The 21961-nt window shown below is 38.0% G+C and overlaps 1 protein-coding gene across 1 annotated transcript in view; it reads right to left on the reverse strand.

The window, feature by feature from the left end:
* The window catches only part of USH2A (usherin), a 1082898-nt gene that overhangs the window by 992422 nt on the left and 68515 nt on the right, over window positions 1-21961 (reverse strand). The window contains exons 3-6 of the mRNA XM_044004202.1: window positions 19425-19557; window positions 10132-10195; window positions 3103-3397; window positions 402-586 (exon numbers count right to left, since the gene is read on the reverse strand). Of these exons, the coding sequence (XP_043860137.1) occupies window positions 402-586; window positions 3103-3397; window positions 10132-10195; window positions 19425-19557 (677 nt within the window). The remainder of the gene's footprint in view (window positions 1-401; window positions 587-3102; window positions 3398-10131; window positions 10196-19424; window positions 19558-21961) is intronic.

Consider the following 21961-nt stretch of genomic DNA (forward strand, 5'->3'; position numbering starts at 1 on the left):
TCAGTGTCACGTGACCAAATTAATTTGAAAGACATTTGCCTAAGTCATTTGTAGTTCTAGGTTAAGATCTGTTTACCAATACCAATGAATAATAATAATATCAACATTTATGTAGTCATTACTATGCACTAGGCATTGTGCTGTATCTTAAAATTATTATCTTATTTTATCCCCCAACAACTCCGGGAGGTAGGTGTTATTATTATGCCTACTTTATGGATGAAGAAAATGAGGCAAACAGATTAAGTGATGGGCCTAAGATCACACAGGTAGTAAGTGTCTGAAGTTGCATTTGACTCGAGTTCCTGCACTTTATCCACTGTCACCTAGCTGCCTCAATAAAAAATAAACATATGAGAAGAATAAATCAACAATTTGTTTCTCTTTAATTTTATTCATACTTAGGAAGCTGAAGGCAGTTGACAGAGTCAGGATCTTCCAAATGGCCATTGTTTATCATTCCAAAATCACTGCAATTTCTAGCGAAGTATTGCCAGTCCTCCCAAGCTAAGTGGTCCATCTTTTTCCTTTGAATTCGAATTCCTGTTGGCTGTGGACTAAAGAACTGAAGGACAATGTAAAAAACCTGTAAAGGAACAGTACATTAAACATTATAACCAAAATTTATAAGTTTGATGCATGAGTATAAACTAAGTATATTATATCCATCCATTAGATCTCATTTCTAGTCAATAGTATCAAATATTTTAGAGCTATCAAGTCTATTGATTGCATGTGGTACCTATGTTGGGTAGCAACTACTTTGTACCAGGTACTGTGCTAAGGTCTTCAAAAAGAGAGTACCTTTTTATAAACCAATAGGAAACCCAGCACAGTAAATTCATATTTGTAACCAAAGAATATTTAAAAAGGAAAGGACCGTAATACAGCCCAGCTACCCCATTTTCTAAAGCAGGAAACTGAGGGCCAAAAAGATATCCAATAAACCACAAATTAGAGGAAGAGTGGAGAACTGAATTCAAGACATCTTAATCCCAAGTCCAGTGTTCTTTCCACCAAACCAAATACACATTGCATAAAAGTATATCTGCCAGTTATTTTTTAAAGTAGTCTTTTGGATTAAGCACTTCACTGAATTCATCCATTAGAATTTCACCCTGGGGCAGCTAAGTGGCACAGTAGATAAAGCACCAGCCCTGGATTCAGGAGGACTTGAGTTCAAATCCAGCCTCAGACACTTGACACTTACTAGCTGTGTGACCCTGGGCAAGTCACTTAACCCTCACTGCCCCACCCCCCAAAAAAAACAAAAACAAAAAACAAAAAAGAACCTAAATGAGACTACCTTTGTCATTTCATAATCAGGTATAACTATCACTATCTTGCTGAATGGGCTTGACCAAATCATTTTTGTCCTCTTCAAGTCTCAGTTTCTTCATTTGTAAAATAAAAATAAAATATGCCCTAGATATCACATGAAGAAGAAAGAAGAAGAAGAAAGAAGGAAGAAGGAAGGAGGAAGAAAGAAGGAGGAAGAAGGAAGGAGCAGGAGGAGGAGAAGGAGAAGGAGGAGGAGGAGGAGGAGGAGGAGAAGGAGGAGGAGGAGAAGGAGGAGGAGGAGGAGGAGGAGGAGGAGGAGGAGGAGGAGGAGGAGAAGGAGAAGGAGAAGGAGAAGGAGAAGGAGAAGGAGAAGGAGAAGGAGAAGGAGAAGGAGAAGGAGAAGGAGAAGGAGAAGGAGAAGGAGAAGGAGAAGGAGAAGGAGAAGGAGAAGGAGAAGGAGAAGGAGAAGGAGAAGGAGAAGGAGAAGGAGAAGGAGAAGGAGAAGGAGAGAATTACATATGGTGGAAATGTTTTGTAATTCTAGAGAATATACTCATGGTCTCCAATTTCCATGATCCCTGTTCATTGAGAGGTATTCTCAGAATCCTGTGCATAAGCCTAAAATGATATGGCATTGCCTGAAACACACTCTGGATGCATGAGGAAGTTATGTAAGTATAAAAAGGCAATCATGGCACAAAAGAGTTAGACATAGATGACAGAGAGATATATAGTAGAATTATGGGTGGCAGAGTCATAGGTAACAGGGGTGTGAGTAGGATGAGCAGATATGGGAGATAGAATAAAAGGAAATCCATATTGCAAAAGCAAGTGGCCTCAACCTCTCCATGACAACCAGACTCTGATATTTTATCAGAAATAATATTACTAGGAGAGCTACGGCAAGAGGTTTCAGTTTTTCTTGAGCCCCCTCCAAGGAGTCAGTTCTCTTTAACTTAACAATAATAACAATGATAGCTAGAATTTATATAGCACTCAAGATTTGCAAAGCCCTTTATAAATATTTCATTTTATTCTTACAACTCTTGGAGGTTTTAAGAATCTGGATTTTACAAACAAGGAAAACAAAGCAGGCATCAGTTAAGTGACTTGACCTGGATCACACAGTTAGTAACTGCCTAAGACAGGATTTGAACTCAGTCCTTCCTTATTGCAGGTATAGTGATCTATCTACAGCACCTCCTAATTATCACACTTGCAGCATAGTAAAGAGGGTAGCTTTGGACTCTAAGCTACCTGAAGCATGCATTTGATCTCAATATATCCCTATTACACTATGCTCAAGATACAGAGGAATTAAATCAGGAGTTAACTAGAACTGCTCTGAGGGTATAAAAAGGGCCAACCATGTAAATGTGAAGGTAGAATGTTTACTAATCACTTGATTTAATTCACAGTTACTTACTTTGTTATTCTCCTAAAATATACTGCTTTCTTGCCTTTGAATTCATGTCATTTGGTCTGGTCTGACATAGTGTGGTAGTGGTATGGTCTCAATCCCTAATTCTGAATACATGATGACCTATACAAGTATTCTGACCTTGGGTGTAACTAACACAGGGTGCTACATAAGCCTAAAGCTTTCTATAAATATCAAGTATTCTTTTTATAATATAGGTTTGGAATATAAAACATTTCTAAAAATGAAGTCATTATATCCCTACAGAACCTTTTAATTCACAGGTTGTATTTCCTATAGGTTTTTTTGTTTGGTTGTTTTTTTTTAATGAATCAAGTGCTCATTTGTCTAATTCAATTTCCAGATGCTACTGATACAAGGAAAAATATTCATCTAATTACCTGGTACTGTCCATTTTCCAAATCTATTGTAATTGCCACTCCATTTTTAAGCTCAGTCATGTTTTTAAATACATGAGAAATCCATGAAGTACCAATATCATTATCATTGATGTAAGAGAGAGGGTGAGCTTCAGGATTCAGCCTCAAAACTCTATCATTGGTTGTGTCATCTGCATCATTAGGAAGGCAATACCGCTGCACCAAAGGATGGACTCTCGGGTGGCTGACAGGGCAACGGCATTCTGTCTGGGTGTGCAAATAGAGTAATTCTCCAGAGAAAACTTCCATGATGTCTCTACAGAGATGACAAGAAAGACAGTCAGTCAAGGGCATGACAAAACAATTCAACAAAGAATAGAACTTCAAAAAGCGGGTAGAAAATAGGCTACTTTTCATAAAATAATTCAATTATTAAGTATCCATTTAACTGCAATAATTTGCCACATACAAAAAGAAAGCAAAAATAGCTCTGGAGAATGCAGGGAGCATGACAATATAGCATTCAGAACTAGTTCAACAACTGGTGACCAAAAAACTGGCAATTAACCAATTAATAGCAATCTGGAGGGAGATCAGTGGTGCCATTTCCAAATACGATATCTTTGATTCTGTTCCATTCAACATTGCCAGCAATTTTTATCAACAATGCAAGATGTCATAATAGAAAGCATGAGAATCTGGAATCAGGAGAAACCTGGTTTCAAATCTTTACTCTGATACAAACTTTTTGAAAGCAGAAGTAGGCATAACCATAAAATCTATAAATTATACAAAGCTGGGGGCAGCTAGGTGGCACCGTGAATAAAGCAACAGCCCTGGATTCAAGAGTACCTGAGTTCAAATCTGGTCTCAGACACTTTACACTTATTAGCTGTGTGACCCTGGGCAAGTCACTTAACCCTCATTGCCCCACCAAAAAAATTAAAACAAAATAAACAAAGCTGGAAGGAATAAGCTAATTTTTAGGTGGATTACCAGCCTATGCTTAATGGGAACAAAAAGGAAGCATAGCTTCAATGAGAAAAGAGATGACAGTGTCACTGTACTCTGTTTTTATCAAATCTCATCAGGAATATATACCTTTGGGGGCAGCTAGGTGGTACAGTGGATAAAGCACTGGCCCTGGATTCAGGAGGACCTGAGTTCAAATTCAGCCTCAGACCCTTGACACTTACTAACTATGTGGCCCTGGGCAAGTCACTTAACCCTCATTGCCCAGCCAAAATAATAATAATAATAATAACAATAATAATTACAACTGGGCAAAGGAATTTTGAATGGAGAATGAGAGTTATCATATATACTACCTATTGAACACAAAATGTTTTCATCCAAGTCTTTAATAAAAATGTTGAGCAGAGCAAGGTCTAGAACAGAGCCCTGAAGAATACCACCAGGGACCAATTCCCAATCCTCATAGCTATTCTGTCTATACACTTCTCCATCTTGTGTATAACTATATCATGAAAAACTTGATGAAATTCAGATAGATTTGGCATCTGTCACTCTGATGAACCAGTTTAGTATGACTTTAAAAAAAAGAAATTAGGATACTAGTCTCTTCTGATGACTTTCAAAGCTGTACTCTGGACTTCATCTACTTTGTGCTCTAGTCCTTGATCATATAGACTTGGAAATGATGCACTTGAAGTTTCCTCCACCCCTGCAGCCTCTTCTCTCATGGATGGCTCCTCCCAGAACCTCCATGTAAGGAGGGTGCCCGGGCTAGCTAGACTTCATTCTTCTCCATGAGGTATTCCAGACTCTCTACCATCCCCTGTACCCTCTGCCCCACCCCCCAACCAGTTATCTTCAACTCTCCCTCTCCCCACATCCACCCTTTTCAGTCTCCATTTATGTGCTATCTTCCTCCATTAGAATGTAAGCTCTGGAGGTAGCTATATAGTTACAGTGGATAAAGCACCAGCCCTGCTGGAGTCAGGAGGACCTGAGTTCAAATCCGGCCTCAGACACACTTGACACTTACTAGCTGTGTGGCCTTGGGCAAATCACTTAACCCTCATTGCCCTGCCCCCAAAGAAAAAAAAATGTAAGCTCCTTGAGGGCAGGGTCTATTTTTCTGCTTGTAATGACATTCCAACCATTTAATAGGGTACCTAGCATATAGCCTTGCTTCTTAAACTCTGGGTCTTGAGCCCCTATGGGGTTGCATAACTGAATGTGGGGGTTGCAAAGAATTTGGCAACCGTGAAAGGTTATGTCTACCTATTTTATATACCTGGTTACCTGGGGTTGTGTAAAAATTTATTGGGCAAAAAGGGTTGCAAGTGGAAAAAGTTTAAAAAGCCCTGGCACATAGAAAGTACTTGGTGGATGCTTGTTGATTATTGACTAATTATTCTTTGCTGAAACCCAGTGATTATTCCTTTCATTTCTCAATACCCAGAAGTGATCCATTTAAAAATGCATTCTAGAATTTTTGATATAATCGCTATGAAGTTAGTCATGGTCACATGGTGTGACAGATAGAAATCTGGACCCATAGTGAAGAAGATCCAAGTTCAGAGTTGATCTCAGACATTTACTAGTTGTGTCTCTGAACTCTGAACAAGTCACATCCTTGTTTGCCTCAGTTTCCTCATCTATAAAAGGAGGTAATAATAGCACCTACCTCCCAGGATTATTGCAGATATCAAGAGAGAATATATGTTAAATTCTTTGAGGGGCAGCTAGGTGGTGCAGTGGATAAAGCACTGGTCCTGGATTCAGGAGGACCTGAGTTCAAATCCAAACTCAGACACTTGACACTTACTACTGTGTGACCCTGGGCAAGTCACAACCCTCATTACCCCACAAAATAATAATAATAATCAAATAAAAACAAAAACTCTCGGGGCAGCTAGATGGCGCAGTGAATAAAGCACCAGCCCTGGAGTCAGGAGTACCTGAGTTCAAATCCGGCCTCAGACACTTAACACTTACTAGCTGTGTGACCCTGGGCAAGTCACTTAACCCCAATTGCCTCACTAAAAACAAACAAACATAAATAAATAAATAAATAAATAAATAAATAAATAAATAAAATAAAAACTCTTTGCAAATTTTATAGCACTAGAAAAGTGCTAGCTATTATTGTCTACCTTCTCTTTTAAAAAAATTAAGACATTTTTCTAGTTAATGATCTTCTAGATTTTCCTCTTCTATGATCCCTCAAAGACTAATCATAATTGTGTGGAAATATTCTTACTCAATCACCTAAGATGTTGTCCTGTCCCATAGAAGTTCATATGATCTGAACCAGAATAAGTACACAACATGGCCCGAGGTTAAAATCAGAGCAGATCCATGTAGAATAAAGCCAAATTGTTAGTGGGAGGATGAACCAGGGTGGGGGCAGAAGATAAGTAGGATCTTGGGAATTAACTAGATTCAAGAACTACAGACTATCGGGGGCAGCTAGGTGGTGCCATGGATAAAGCACTGGGCTTGGATTCAGGAGGACCTGAGTTCAACTCTAGCCTCAGATACTTGACATTTACTCACTGTGTGACCCTGGGCAAGTCACTTAACCCTCAACTGACCCACAAAAAACAAAAACAAACAAAAAGAACTACAGACTGTCTATTTAGGTCTCCCATCACCATGCCGAACATGCCAAGAAGGCATTATGGCCATGTCCTCACCACTGCCCCCCCCCCAAAAAAAAGCAGCACAGCTTCTACTTACTAGGGATGCTATAGCTGTCATTTGTCTGGACACCTACTTAGAGAAGCTGGATGCTAGCTTCCCAATTAATGAGGACTATCATCTCAACTAAAGCTCAGAGAAATGAGGCATTTTGCTCAAAGTGACACAATTAATCATTGATAGAGCCAGAACTCAAACCCAAGTCTCTGATGGACCTCATTGCTCTTTTTACTTTTTACTTTATCACCTCTCAAACACATTCCTGACAAGGGAATGCATTCACAGGGGGGTAAAAAAAAAAAAAAACACTAAAAAAAAATGAAAACTGGTCTACCTTCAGACCTTCTGCAGCAGACACCAGTCAAAGGTATTAATCTGATCATGAGTGGCTATAATTAAACATCAGCATATTGTGACTATTTCCACTCATTTAGAGTAATTGTTGTGGCAATATTAATTTAGCAAGAATTCACTCATTCCATTGATATAGTTTATTCATAATGCCAACAGTATGAAAAATACCTGAAGGAGAATTTCTATATCAGGAGCAGATAGGGTCACTGGATCATTCATGAGAAGTAACAAATAAGTGACCTTTCATCCACACTTCTTTCTGAATGACTTTTCACTTGTGCCTGAAAGGAGCTGGGGCCAGGGCCACATGCCAATGTCTCTGCCTGTGATTCATCACTGCAGATCTTGGCACCCTGAGTTGCTCTCCTGGCCCTATATACTATATATACTGCCAGCAGAGAAAGGGGGGGAAGAGAATACCAAGTAAGTAAATTCATTTTTTTTTCATCAAGAGCCCACATACCTATCCTAAATAAGAATTAAGAATTGTATGGATAGCAAGTCCTCAACCCAATGTAATTTCCAATTTTCTCACATTAGTTAATTCTATTAACCAAATATTATCAAGAGAGAAAAAGAGGACAGATGCTTTCTCCAATATGCCCCAGAAAGAACTGGACGTGGCCGGTAGTTTTTCTATTCGGTGATCGATTTTAATAAATCACATCATTTCCTTTAAATTACATTAATAGGTTTGCTCAATACCAAAGGGGACCAAAAGAGATCACATAGTTCATCACTTTCTCTCAAGAGAGAACTTCATCTGGATCATACATACCAATAGTAGAACTGTAGAATAATATTTATAAATTCAGGCAAAGGTAGCCTACAATAAAGTTGAACAGAGAGAGGGGGGGAAATCTTCCCTTTCTTTTTTTGTTTTGTGTTGTTTTGTTTTTCTTAGTGAGGCAATTGGGGTTAAGTGACTTGCCCAAGGTCACACAGCTAGTAAGTGTTAAGTGTCTGAGGCCAGATTTGAACTCAGGTACTCCTGACTCCAGGGCAGGTGCTCTATCCACTGCACCATCTAGCTGCCCCAAATCTTCCCTTTCAAATGTGTTCTGATGTCACACTACATTTAGGCAGTCTTTGATTATATTCAGTAACAAAGGCTTTGCCTAACCAGCCAGTCTACAGTAGTAGACTATAAGTTTCTTAAAGGCAGGGACTTTTTATATCCCCAACATTTAACACAATGCCTGCCACAGAGTAGGTGCTCAATAAAGCCTGACTGAAATCAACCTAAGTGGAATTGCAATCTAATGAAATGGATTTGCAATAATCTACTTCAGGTGATTCTAAAACTTGGAAAGCTCAACTCCAACATAGATAATTGGTGCATGAATTAGCAGGAACCTTTGATTGTTAAACAGTTCACTTTAACAATCCAGATCCCTACTGCAATCAGTGGGCTTCTGGGTAGCACAGTGAATAGCGTACTAGGCCTAGAATCGGGAAAGCTCATCCTCCAGAGTTCAAATCTGGCCTCAGACACTTACTAGCTTTGTGACCCTGGGCAAGTCACTTAACCCTGTTTGCCTCAGTTCTTCATCTGTAAATTGAGATAGAGAAGGAAATGGCAAACCCCTTAAGTATCTTTGCCTAGAAAATTCCAAATAGGGTCATGAAGAGAGTTGGTCATGACTAAAAAAAGATTCAACAACAGCAACAACAACAATACTGGAATAATATGAATTCATTTCATCTTGTTTTCTAGTCAACAAAATTAATAGGATCTACTCACACCTATCATTTAATCATAGAAATAGAAGGCAAAAAAGAATCTTAAAAGGGCAGCCAGGATATCCTTGAATGTGCCTAACCTATACATAAGCAGAAGAAAATCCATCCTATTTTTTAAATTACCTCTAAGGAATATTTTGTTGGTTCAACTTCAGGAAATTTTTCGTATAGTTGGCTTAAATTTTTTCTTATTATCTATTTAGTATAAATAATAAATTAAATGTAATTCAACTTAGCAGACAATTTTAAATCACCTATTATGAATAAGACACTGTGGTAGGTGCTGAGAGGGAGGGAGAGAGTAAGCATTTATGAAGCTCCTGCTAGGAGACAGACAATGTGCTAAGTGCTTTATGGTACGAAGGAGACATGACTAGACATCAGTCCTAGTGACAAATACTTATTGTTCTGATTCACTAGGAAGTAAAGTTAATAAACTTTTATTAAGCAGCTACTAGGTGACAAGCACTATGCTAAGTGCTTTACAAATATTATTTCATTCAATCTTCAAAACAACCCTCAGAGGCAGTGGTATTATTATCCCCATTTTACAATTAAGGAAAGTGAAATAGACATTTAAGTGACTTCCCCCTGGGGTTACACAGCTAGTTAAGTGTCTAAGGCTGAATTTGAATTCAGTTCTTCCTGAGTCCTGGCCCAGCCCTCTATCCATGCCACCATTTAGGTGCCCTGGTCAAGGATGAAAGGACAAAGTATCTCAGTCCTCAAGAAACCTAGTCTACTGGGGAAAGGTGGAGGAGGTATCAATTATATAATAACCTTCATATAATTCAACCTTCTTTTCTCCAAGTAAAATAAACCTTTAGTCTCTCCTTGCAGATCCAAATGTCTTAAACATTCTCATCATTTCACATTCCTGATATGGAGAACAATGCATTCAATGAAATGGCTGTAAAAGGGAAATCTGGCAACTTCATAAAAAAAGCATTAGGAGTTATTTCCCACAGACTATGCAAAGAATATTTCAATAGGCTATGCCAAATAGTATAACATAGCTTGTTTCTAACTTGAGTTTTCCTAAAGAAAGTCCTTTGTCAAGCATTTGATCAATTGCATATTTTAACGCATTACCCAGTGGAGAAAGGTGGGGGGGGGGACAGCCACAGACTAGAGCCCAGATCAAACATAGTAAACATTAATTATATGATGTTTGCAAGATGCTGTAAAGATGAAAAATGCTACAATTTTCATTCTATTCTTATTTAAGTGAATTCAGCATTTATTCATACCCTTCTCGAGCTTTACAAGACTGTACCTGTTTACCTGTTTGGAAGTGCTACTTGGTATAATCGAAAATCTTGCATTCTTCCAATAAATTGCTCTGAACCTGCAGAAATACACATATTACAGGTTATTTCATTTTATCATAGCAAAGTGGTGGGAGGAGTTCAAATTGAAGTATCTTTAGAGGGAGAGTAATGAAACATATTCATGATATACCTACTCTCTCACTATATTATCATCAGATTGTTTCAGACCTAAACATTATAATAGTTATCAGTGAATAGTCATATCTAGGACCTCTTTGAAAGGACTTTAATGGTCTTCTATGTAATAATAAAGTTAAGAAGGCTCCTTGCTAAGATATTCACTGAGATGAGACAATCATTGGATTTAGATCTCAGAGCATCCTTAGATATGTTCTAATACAACCCCTTCTTTTGAGAGATGAAGAAATGAGAAAATGATTAACCCAAATTCACATAGATAAGTAACAGTTAGAATCGCTCTAACTCTAAACATGACATGATCGATCTCCAAGAGATACTCATAAAGGCAAACAAGAAATAACAAAAAGAAATCTTCTTCCAAAAACTGCATGCCATACTTTTTATTTCATTGATATCTTCCCTCCTCTACTCCAGGAGCACTTGTTATTCCCAAAGTTGTCTATATAATGTAAGTTGGCCCAGTTTAATCAATCTGTGTAGGCCCCTGGGAAATTACTGAGGAGGGTACTTGGGATAGACCAACACGTAATGGTAAGGATAGTTTGGTAGCCTGCAATAGCAAGGGATAAGACTCATGAGATAATTCCAAGGAGAGAATGGGGGAGACATGGAAAGAAGTATAGCAAATGATAAATAGAAAAAAAAGGCAATGGTCTCTAATGGCCCCAGTAAGGGCACCAGTCTCTCTCTCCCACTCTGAAGTTGCCTATAAGCAGCATATAAAAGCGGAAAGAAGCAACATTTTTGTGCTGACATTTAGATTGACCTCTTCTATTGTAGTTTGAGAGCTTTGTGCATTAGAAGGAGGGAGAATAAGAGAGGCATGTGAGATTTTTTGTGGGAAAGTGGTTGAGTTCTGGGATTTCACATTCCTTGATGGTTTGTCCCATATATAAGTCTATGGTTTTGCTATCCTATGTTTTATGTGCTGATGGAGAACATTTACATACCAGACTACTGCAAACTGCCCAAAGTTTCAGAGGCAAAGCACACTGAAGAACTGAGCAATGATGACTGTCACGAGGAGAGTATCAGCTACATCTTTGATACTTCTTCTGAATCCTTCTCTAGTCATGTGACATTCACCAAGTGTTCAACATTTATGCCGCACCTACAGTTTACAGAACACTGTGCTAGGCACTGGAGTAGATATAAAATCCAAATGTTCCCTTATGTATGTCTCCATCAGGACTTACAGGCCCTCCCAGTAAGAGGTTATAGGCTCTGTTGTTATTCATCCTTTGTTTTCAAACAGGACCAATAACATCACAGAATGATGTTTTGACTTCTGCATGAACTGGACTTGTGAGGAAGAGTTGCACAAGGTCGTCAGCCTAATGTAATGCAGAACATACAAGCAAATGCTGTATATAGGACAAAAGCAAATAGTTTCTGATTTGTCAAGATTTTTTTTTCCAGCCTAGGATCTCAAAACCAAAGAAGACCACAGGCCCCTAAAAGAAACCATTGAAGAGGGGGCAGCTAGGTGGCACAGTGGATAAAGCACCAGCCCTGGATTCAGGAGGACCTGAGTTCAAATTCAGCCCCAGACACTTGATACTTACTAGCTGTGTGACCGTGGGCAAGCCACTTAACCCTCATTGCCCCACAAAAAAAAAAAAAGAAAAGAAAAAGAAACTATTGAAGAGCAATAAGAAAGCTCATGTTTCCCAACCTCCCCATTAACATATCCAAGTCAGAAAAAAATTTCAAAGTTTAAGCCACCAATATGAATATCTTAAAGATCCATCTCTAACTCTTTTAATGAAGATACTCTGCCTTTAAGAGCAACAGTATGGGGTCAGCTAAGTGGCACAGTGGATAGAGCACTGGCCCTGGAGTCAGGAGGACCTGAGTTCAAATCCAGCCTCAGACACTTGACACTTACTAGCTGGGAAAAGTCACTTAAACCCAACTGCCTCACCCAAACAAACAAGAGAAACAGTATGCTAGAGTAAGAGACAACCAGAATAATTAATAGAACCCTTTACTCAGAGCCAGAAACATCCTGCCTTGAACACTTAAAAGCTGTGTGATTCTGTCAAAGTCACAATTTTTCCCCCTAAGTTTCCTTATCTCCAAAATAGAGAAACTAATAATTACAACACTTACTTCCCAGGGTTCAAACTACAGAAGCTTTGTACAAAGAAATTATTATTGCTAGTATGAGCAAAGGAAACTTGGATTGTAACAATATGTGGCTGCAAATGTTTTGAATAGTCAAAATATCAAATGGAGCAAAGTAACAATGACAAGAATAGTGACTTGGTCAAAGCATGGGCCAGAGTTGAAGTGCACCACCATGCACGATCCATGACATTAAATCATTCTCAGGGTCCCTTAAAAACTTCTAGTGGAGAGATTAGCATGCAAGTCTCACCTTCATTCATCATAAAATAGAAATGATCCTTGCAAGAAATGCTGGACTCCATTCCCTACAAAAGTAGAAATTGATCTGAATGATGGAGTGCTAGAAAGGACCTCAGGGGTTATCTAGTCCAAGTCCTTGATTTTACAGTTGAGGAAATTATGATCCAGACATCCAAAGTCACACAGCTAGAAAGGGCAAAGACAAACTTAGAAGGTAGGTCTCCCAATTATCACCTGTGTTCTTTTCACTACACTATAATATGGTTGGAATCTATATCTTGAAATTTTTAAAAGCGGCCTAGAGAGATTCCTCTAAAGTCCTTGACAAATTGTGAATCATCTACTCAACAGCCAAGAATTATATTTTAGTAAGTGAGCTATAAAAAAAACCTCCAAGGACATGGGTATAAAGATGGACCTTACTCTTATCCTAAATGTCAGTTTTAATTTGAGTCAACAAGTGTTCATTGGCACAAATATTCTAAAAAAGATGCTTTCTTGAAAAATGCTCCTTTGGGAAAGATGGCCATAAATGATATAACTCCTTAACTTAACTTGACACCTGAAGTCCTTCAAACTCTCTCTCCTAACTTGCTTAATTGACAGTGAATTCATTCACCCTTTCTCTACATTCATTCTACATTCTAGGTAAACAAAATCATTAGTTGTTGAGTGAATGCACCATTCCATTTATTCCCTGTCTCTTGCTTTCAAATAGGAGCCTCTCTCTCATTCCTGGAATGCACTCTCTCCTCACTTCTGCCTCTTAAATATCTTCCTTTCAATCTCATCTAAGCTGCCACTCCCCATGGGAAGCTTTCCTGGCCCCTCTAATTAGTGCTCTCTTCTTCCTCAAATTATATGAGTTTCATTTCACTATGTAAATATTACATTAGGGCAGCTAGGGGGTTCAGTGAATAGAGTGCCTGGCCTGCAGCCAGGAAAACTCATCTTTCTACTCCAAGCTCACCTCCACACCTCAAAATCCCTAGCTTCCTGCAAGGCCCAGATCAAGCATCATTTTCTAAATGAAGCCTTTCCTAATTTCAGTACCCCTTCTCCAGTTGACAGTGCCTTCCCTCTCAAATTATCATATAATATCTATTTGGTATATTCATACGTATCCATATATGTGGATATAGATCTATGTAGCAAAGCCAAGGAGCCTAGACCAGACGCAAGGAAGTACCTAAAAGATTAGAATAGCTTCTGATTACCAAGACAGTGTAGCCTAGTTCAGAGGATGGATTTACAATGGGACTGAAATTCCCACAAAGTCTGAGAATTACATTTACTTTAGATGAGATGTCTGAATAAGGCGCTGAAAAAACTAAAAGGAACAGAGGACTGCTATTTGAATTGAGTCCATCTATGGCTCGATTTTATTCAAATTAGAATAAGAAACTGATTTATAAACATTTCTATAATTGAGGGGTTTTCTTTTTTTCCTTTGCTTTCTAGTAAAACTTCCTTTTGAAAAGTTCCAATCCTCTCTCTGCTGATGAAAGAGGGAAAGGATGTCGCGTGTTAGTGGCCAGGCGGAGGGCTGGCAGATGTCATCCAACTCGGGAACTTGGAAAATACCAGTGGGGCTGAAACAAACAGAGAACAAACAGGAAACTCAGAAGAAGAAGGAAGTAATTGCAGAAGTTCATCCTTTTCTTCCTGGGTTATTTCCTTCTGTGTGTTCTAATAAACATCTGACAGTGTGAACAGGACTAACTTTTTTGATTCACTGATAATCAATGACCTTCTTAACTAACTACCATGTAAGATGTGGCCTCACCTGACGGAACTTCCCATCTGTGAAGCAAAACTTAAACCCATCAATAGACATGTGTAAATCTGATCATTAGATTTCTTCAGCATCTATTTCAGATTTCTAACTCTGAAAGTGACTGCACTCATATTGTGAGGAAAAACCTCCATTCTGTGAGTTGCCCAAAGGCTCACTATAATTTCATCACCAGATTCCCCCTCGTATATATGTATCTTTGGACACGAGGAAATAGGTCCAGATCCAGAAACCAGAGTGGATAGGAAGAACTGTTTTGTTTTGTTTTGTTGTTTTTTTGGTATTTTTTTGGACAGGGCAATGGGGGTTAAGTGACTTGCCCAGGATCACACAGCTAGTAAGTGTCTGAGGCTGAATTTGAACTCAGGTCCTCCTGAATCCAAGGTCAGTGCTTTATCCACTGCACCACCTAGCTGCCCCTTGTTTTGTTTTTAAAATAATGAAAATGATAATAATAATCAGGATAATAGAAATAAATAGAATATAAAAATAAATAAGAAATGGTTGATAGTGAACTGGACTTGGAGCCAGGAAACCCCACAGGTGTTTAGTGACCCAACGCAGTCATTTTGTAGTGCAGTATTTAAAACTCCACTTTACTAGCAGTTTCCTAACCTTTAAAATGGAGATAACAATAGCACCTACCTCACAGGGTTGTTGTGAGTGTCAAACAAGATTATATATGTAAAACATCTGGAGTCAGTGGGGCATAATTAATAGAGAGCTGTCCCTGAAGGTAAGAAAAGGTAGCTTTAAGTTCCGTCTCTAACACATGCTGGCTGTTACACCTTGAACAAAGTCACATTACTCCTCAGAGCAAAACCACGAATTACAAAGAGCAGGCTGACCTGTTTTGCCGGAGGAAGATTCTTTACCTGGGCATTCCCTCTATCACTGAAATCACAGGTCTAGTTCCTATGGCTAAGTAAAGCACTAGATATAAATTTCAGCTGTTGTTACAGTAATAACTCTTGCTGTTGGACTTCGTTTTTCTACACAAACATAACAAGGTTTAACACAAGCAAATGGAACTCTTCCCAATAAGAAAGAAGTTGTAGTGAAATGTAAATTCTGTTTACTTTTTGGAGGGAGGGGGAGGCGGGGTTTCCTTTGTCAAAGACTATGTTAAAACTACAGCAGCAACAATAACGACAAAATCTCTGTTCTTACTCGTTTCAAGAATAGCATCTTCTAGATGTTAAGAACCATCTAAGAACTCATATGTGGAAATCCCAGCCCCTGTGAGGCCCAGTTTCAGAACCTGGGGACTAAAGTGAGGTGCCTGCCTCTTGCTACAGCACACTGACTTCCCAGATAGGAAGGGAGGACATATAATGATCAGAAGGGTAGGAGGAACTGGCCAGAGGCCATCATCAGAGCTACCTCTGTGTAACTGTAAGCATCGAGGCAAAGACAGCCGGTCCTGAATTGCATGAGAGCCCCCTTAATTCAGCTCACAGTGATCTCTCTTGCACAATTACCTCTCCTGAATGAAACCATCTTGGATATGGACAAAAGTATGGAGAGCAGTGACTTAATTTTTTGATAAAAAAAAAGAATGATTTATAATAAGTCCATAGGAACATTCTGTACCTATCTCTTTTCTGATTAGAGAGGTGGCATGGAGCCTGGCTCATTAAGCAGAAGTAATGAGCCAGTCCGTGTGCCACCTCTAATTAGAGAAAAGATACAGTAGGTACAACTGTACCTATAAATTGATACAATAAAGATTAAAAGTATTTTAAAATATATTTTCTACTATAGTTATTAGTGACCTAATATTTAAAATGAAAAAGCTAAAAAGTAAAAATAAACTTTCCAAAGAAGCATTTTGCAACAATGAACAAAGATTAAATTTTGCTTGATTCAGTTAAAAAAAAAAAAACAACTTCATATTAAAGTCCATGCTTCCTGTATTGAAGAGCTAGTTCAACATTTAGTACATTGAAAGGATTAAGACTTAGTCATCCTAAGCAGCATAAAATAGACAAATCTTATTACCCAACCATCAAAAGTTTGTGGGGGAGCACTTTGGTGCACTATAACCCTTTAAAGTACCAGTGGAAACTAAATTTAGAAAAGACTCACATTATTTAATTTGTTAGTGTGATACTAGGGCGACTCCTTTTGGGTTTGGGGTAGGGAGAGAAAGGGAAATCATGATCACATCAATTCCAGAAGGGGTTCCTGGAAGGGATGTGTCAGTCTAATACCCTATAGCCCAACTCACCTTCCCTGTACAGTTCCATGCACACACACCCTATCCAATTATGTGTATTGTCTCTCCTTATTAGCTTCTTGAGAACAGGGATATTGTTTGCTTTTGTATTTATCTGTATCCTCAGTACCTAGCACGTGCTTGAGTCATAGTGTGTGCTTGAGTGTTTTTTTCATCTATTCATTCAGAATATGCTGATATAATGAGCTGTATGCAACACTGGTTTTGGTTTTTTGTTTGTTTGTTTGTTTGTTTGTTTGTTTTTGCGGGGCAATGGGGGTTAAGTGACTTGCCCAGGGTCACACAGCTAGTAAGTGTCAAGTGTCTGAGGCCGGATTTGAACTCAGGTCCTCCTGAATCCAGGGCCAGTGCTTTATCCACTGTGCTATCTAGCTGCCCCCACAACACTGGTTTTTAATGAATATGAAACATAGGATCTAAAAAACAGCTCTTTCCTGGAAGAGAGAACGTCAAGTAAGTCAGTACCCTCAAAACAAGGTAGGGAGCTGAGTGGGGCAAAGGTCAAGCCAAGGAAAGTTGACCATTATAGGAATACTAATGAATGAGCAGCCCAGAGGCCAGAAATAGGAGCCTGATAGGAAGTCAATCTCTCAACTAGCATTTTTTAAGCCATTACTATGTGTCAGGCACTATGCTAAGTGCTGGGCACACAATGAAAGGCAAGAACATCAAATAGTGTGGAGTTTGCTAAGGAAGAGAAGAAAAATGCTAATAAGCACATAAAGGAAGAAAGGAAGGAAGGAAGGAAGCTATACCACATAGTTTCTCTGGGGCTGCCTAGCTCCCTGAAAAAGAGGTCCCAGAAGCCATTCTAGGGCATCAGGTAGAGAAATTAATTTCATAATAAAGCAGGGTGATGTGATGGAAAATCACTGGATTTGGAGTCAGGACACCCAAGGAAAACATAGATAACTACAATACTTTAATCCTTTCAAAAGGCCTTTTTACATGCACCTCATTTGGCCCTATGAAGTAGGTGCAATAGATATTGTTCCTATTGTACAGATTAGGAAACTGAGGTTCAGAGAGCATAAATGATCTGCCCATGGTCACAAAAGCTTATTAGTATCAGAGCTGGGATACTCTTGGTATGTGATATTCTTGACTGCAAGTGCAGGATTCTGCACATTGTGAGTATGGCACAAGTCATTTAACCTATCTATGCCTCAGTATCTTTGTCTATAAAATAGATAATACTCATATTATGTAATTCATTTGTTGTAAAGGCAGCAATTTGGCAAATCTTTCAGTGAAAGGCTCTTAACTTGGCATCTGTGATATTTATGAAAGTATTCTGCAATTCTAAAGCCCTGTCTCAATGCTAGCTATTAATATTATTTTTATTTTTAATAATACTTTATTTTTCACCAATTACATGTAAAAATATTTTTAACATTTGTTGTTTTTAAAGTTTTGAGTTCCAAATTCCATCCCTCCCTCCCCCTTCCCTGAGAGGGTAAGCAATCTGAAATAGGTTATAATATTATTGTTATTATCAAATGTGTTATTAAGTTACTGTTTATACTCACAGATAATAATTATAATAATCATAATTGTGATCCAGGTGTAAAAGTGGGGTGAACAATCACTTGAAACCCATCCCTAAAGAAAGGATAGGTTGAGATTTGTAGAGTCAAGTTCAAATAGAAAATGGATCCCCACCAACTGCATACTGACTTAGAAAATCACAATATAACATTATGTATGTTATATTTTATTTATGTCTATTTTGTTAAACATTTACCAATTATATTTTTATTTGGTTCAGGCAGTACCAGGGAGTTTTGCTGACCTCAAGTGAGATACCTCTGGTCTAGTTCCCCCCAAAAAAGTGAAGAGTAGGAGGGATATGTCTCCATACCAGAGCCCCCAAACCTCCAAAAGAAGGCTAAAAATGATGGGCCACTTGGGCCAAACAACCTGAAGTTCAAGAAGGATAATTCTTGTGGGGGCCTGAAGGGGGTCCAAGCAGGGGTATTCTGGAGCCCTCTCATACTAGTTATGGGGAGTCAATTGTTCCATTTCCAGTGTGAAGATTTACAGCTCAAAAATAATCAAAAACAATAAATCACAATTTGATTTATTATTTTGTTGATTGCCTAAGTTTAGGAATGTGATGGGAAAAAAAGTGAATAATACAGACAAAACTCATATGTGTCCTGTGTATATTCCACCCCCCCCACCCATATAGAACCAGTTGTTTACCATTCATCAGCAGCTCACTTGCCCAAACCTAAGGGCACACACAGTGACACTAAAAACTGTGTGTATGGTTGTAAAAATAAGCCATTCATTTTTGAGTGATGTTCAAGTCATACACAAATGGGAAAATGTGATACTACTGGATGATTGTCTAATACCTCAAATGTGACCATCAGCAAAATACCATCCAATTTCTCCTTAACATGCAAAAATAATTTAATAATCAGATTTCACTTTGGTTCACCATAAAACTAATAAGGTCTACTCTTCTCTGCTAAATCATGATAAACCTCATTGTAAGAAAGCTCTACAAGTGAAAATTCAAAATAGATGCTTATTTACATTACAGAAAAGTTCTTCCCTTTAGGAAAGCATTCACATCAGGGTGTGATGAAACATCCAGACCCACAGAGCCTTTAAAAATAATAATTTGGCTAACATTTTTTCAAGAAAATATGGATTGAATGGAATATAATAGTCCTCAAATTCTAAAACCTACCATTTGAATTTTGTCCAATTCTCACAGCCCCAGGGGCAAGATCTTTAACTGGACCATGAAGAGTTCTTACATCAAAAGCTGTGTGGTCATCTTCCAAACCATTGATGAAGAAACTGATTTTTGTGTGATACACCTATAAAGAAATCATCACCATTAGTCATTTTTAATTTCTTAAGATAATAATTAAAGTTTAAGGTTCAACAGTTATCTAGTTCAATAACAATCTAAATTTTCAATGTCTAATTTCAGGTAAATAGATGCTTTTCAGTGACACCGTCTTAGAAAATAGTGTTTGTTTTCATATTTATCATATTTAGAGTTGAGATGGAAAAATCTGATGAAAGCAAAGTGGACTGTCTCAGAGAGTGCATAAATTAGACAGTGTTATGGAAAAGGCACTGAACTGGGAATCCAAAAGAAACACATTCTAGTCCTAGATCAATCACTTACTATACAGATATACAGATATGATAAAAACATAACATTTAGCCCTGAAAGAGACTTTAAGATGATCCAGTCCTAACTGTACATGTTAAAAATTTTAAAACAACAGAGGCCCTCAAAGGATAATTGGACAATTAATCAACTGATAATCATTTATTAAGCATCTACTATATACTCAGCAATGGGGATGACAAAAATGACAGACAAACAGAAAGAAAGGCAGAGGGAGAAAGAGAGAGAGGGAGAAAAGGAGGGAGGGATAGAGAAAGAAAGAAAGAAAGAAAGAAAGAAAGAAAGAAAGAAAGAAAGAAAGAAAGAAAGAAAGAAAGAAAGAAAGAAAGAAAGAAAGAAAGAAAGAAAGAAAGAAAGAAAGAAAGAAAGAAAGAAAGAAAGAAAGAAAGAAAGAAAGAAAGAAAGAAAGAAAGAAAGAAGGAAGGAAGGAAGGAAGGAAGGAAGGAAGGAAGGAAGGAAGGAAGGAAGGAAGGAAGGAAGGAAGGAAGGAAGGAAGGAAGGAAGGAAGGAAGGAAGGAAGGAAGGAAGGAAGGAAGGAAGGAAGGAAGGAAGGAAGGAGGGAAGGAAGGAAGGAAGGAGGAAAGAAGAAAGAAAGAAAACATTTATAAAAGTGCTTTGCAAACCGTAAAGTCCTATATAAATGCTACCCATTATTTTTTATTAAATGTGTTATCAAATTATTTATGGTTATACTCATTTTTATATTAATAAATAATAATTCCAGTAATCACAATTGTGTTAATGTATAGAAGTGGGTTGAGTAATCTGGTTCAATCCAATAATCATTTATTAAGTGCCTACTCTGTGCCAGGCACTGTGATAAGCATTAAGGATAGTCAATAAAAAGATAGCCCCTTCCCTCAAAGAGCTTACACTCTAATGGGAGGAAACGGCACACAACAGGAGGCAGGACAGCCGAGGCAGAGTACATCGGGAAGTATTTCATTTCAAGGAGGTGAAAAATCAGGCAATGTAGCAAATACCACTTAAAATCTATCCCTATAGAAAAGATGAGCCTAGATCAATGCTGTCAAACTCAAAGAGAAATAGATCTCTGTGGCCACATAGTGACTTTAAAAACCACAAGTTAACATTATGTATGCTGTATGTTATGCTGATACATATAGTAAGAGAGCCTACTATATATATAGTTACAGTATATAACTATATACAGAATACATACAAACTTAATACAAGGTATTTGGGAGAAGTGGAACACTCAACAAAAATACAAAATGTTAAGAGTGGTGAGTTAGTGGAGAAAGATAATTATTATTTCTCACATGGTGTGTTTGATATATTTGTGATCAGTTTAAAGTAGCCAATGGGTAATTGGTGCTATAGACCTGGAGCTCAGAGGAGATACTAGGGTATCTTGATATGGGAATCACCTTCATGTTGATGAGAATGAGTACAAATAGAAATTGATGAGGTCCCCAAGTGAGAGGGCATAGAGAGAGAAGAAGATAGCACAGGACAGAACCAGGGAGTATATCCACAATTAGGAACAGCCAGCAAAATCACACAAGTAATAAGCAACAAAGAAGAAATTCCCTTCCTGGTTTTTGGACCCCAAATCCAGTTCTCCTCTTATTCTATCACACTTAAAAACTTTGTTTTCACTTCCTCAGCTATAAAATGAAGATCAGAATAGCTGTCCAGGATATTTCACAGAGTTGTTGCAAAGAACAAAATAGTGTACAACTGGAAAGTTGTGATATGTAAGGTGATAGCATTAACAGGGGAAGGCACTAAAGTAATACTGCTCATTGGCATTATTTAGGGACACATTATTACCTTGTAACAAATTAAATTTTAATGTTCATGAGGGCAGAACCATGCCTTAATTATCTTTGTGCTGGTATATATTGCATAGTCTTTAATAAATGTTTCAATGATTGAAGAGGTTTTATCACCGCCTGAATTTATAAAATACTGGAAGGATCTCTGAATTCATCTGAGTTTGGAACTCCCTCTGCTCCTGGAAATCCCAAACCATCTGTCATTTATTAGATAAATCATAGGAGGAAATCAGAGACCAACTAGACCAAGCCTTCATTTGACAGATAGGGAAACTGAGG

This window comes from Dromiciops gliroides, chromosome 4, assembly GCF_019393635.1.
Source record: "Dromiciops gliroides isolate mDroGli1 chromosome 4, mDroGli1.pri, whole genome shotgun sequence".
Lineage (NCBI taxonomy): Eukaryota > Metazoa > Chordata > Mammalia > Microbiotheria > Microbiotheriidae > Dromiciops > Dromiciops gliroides.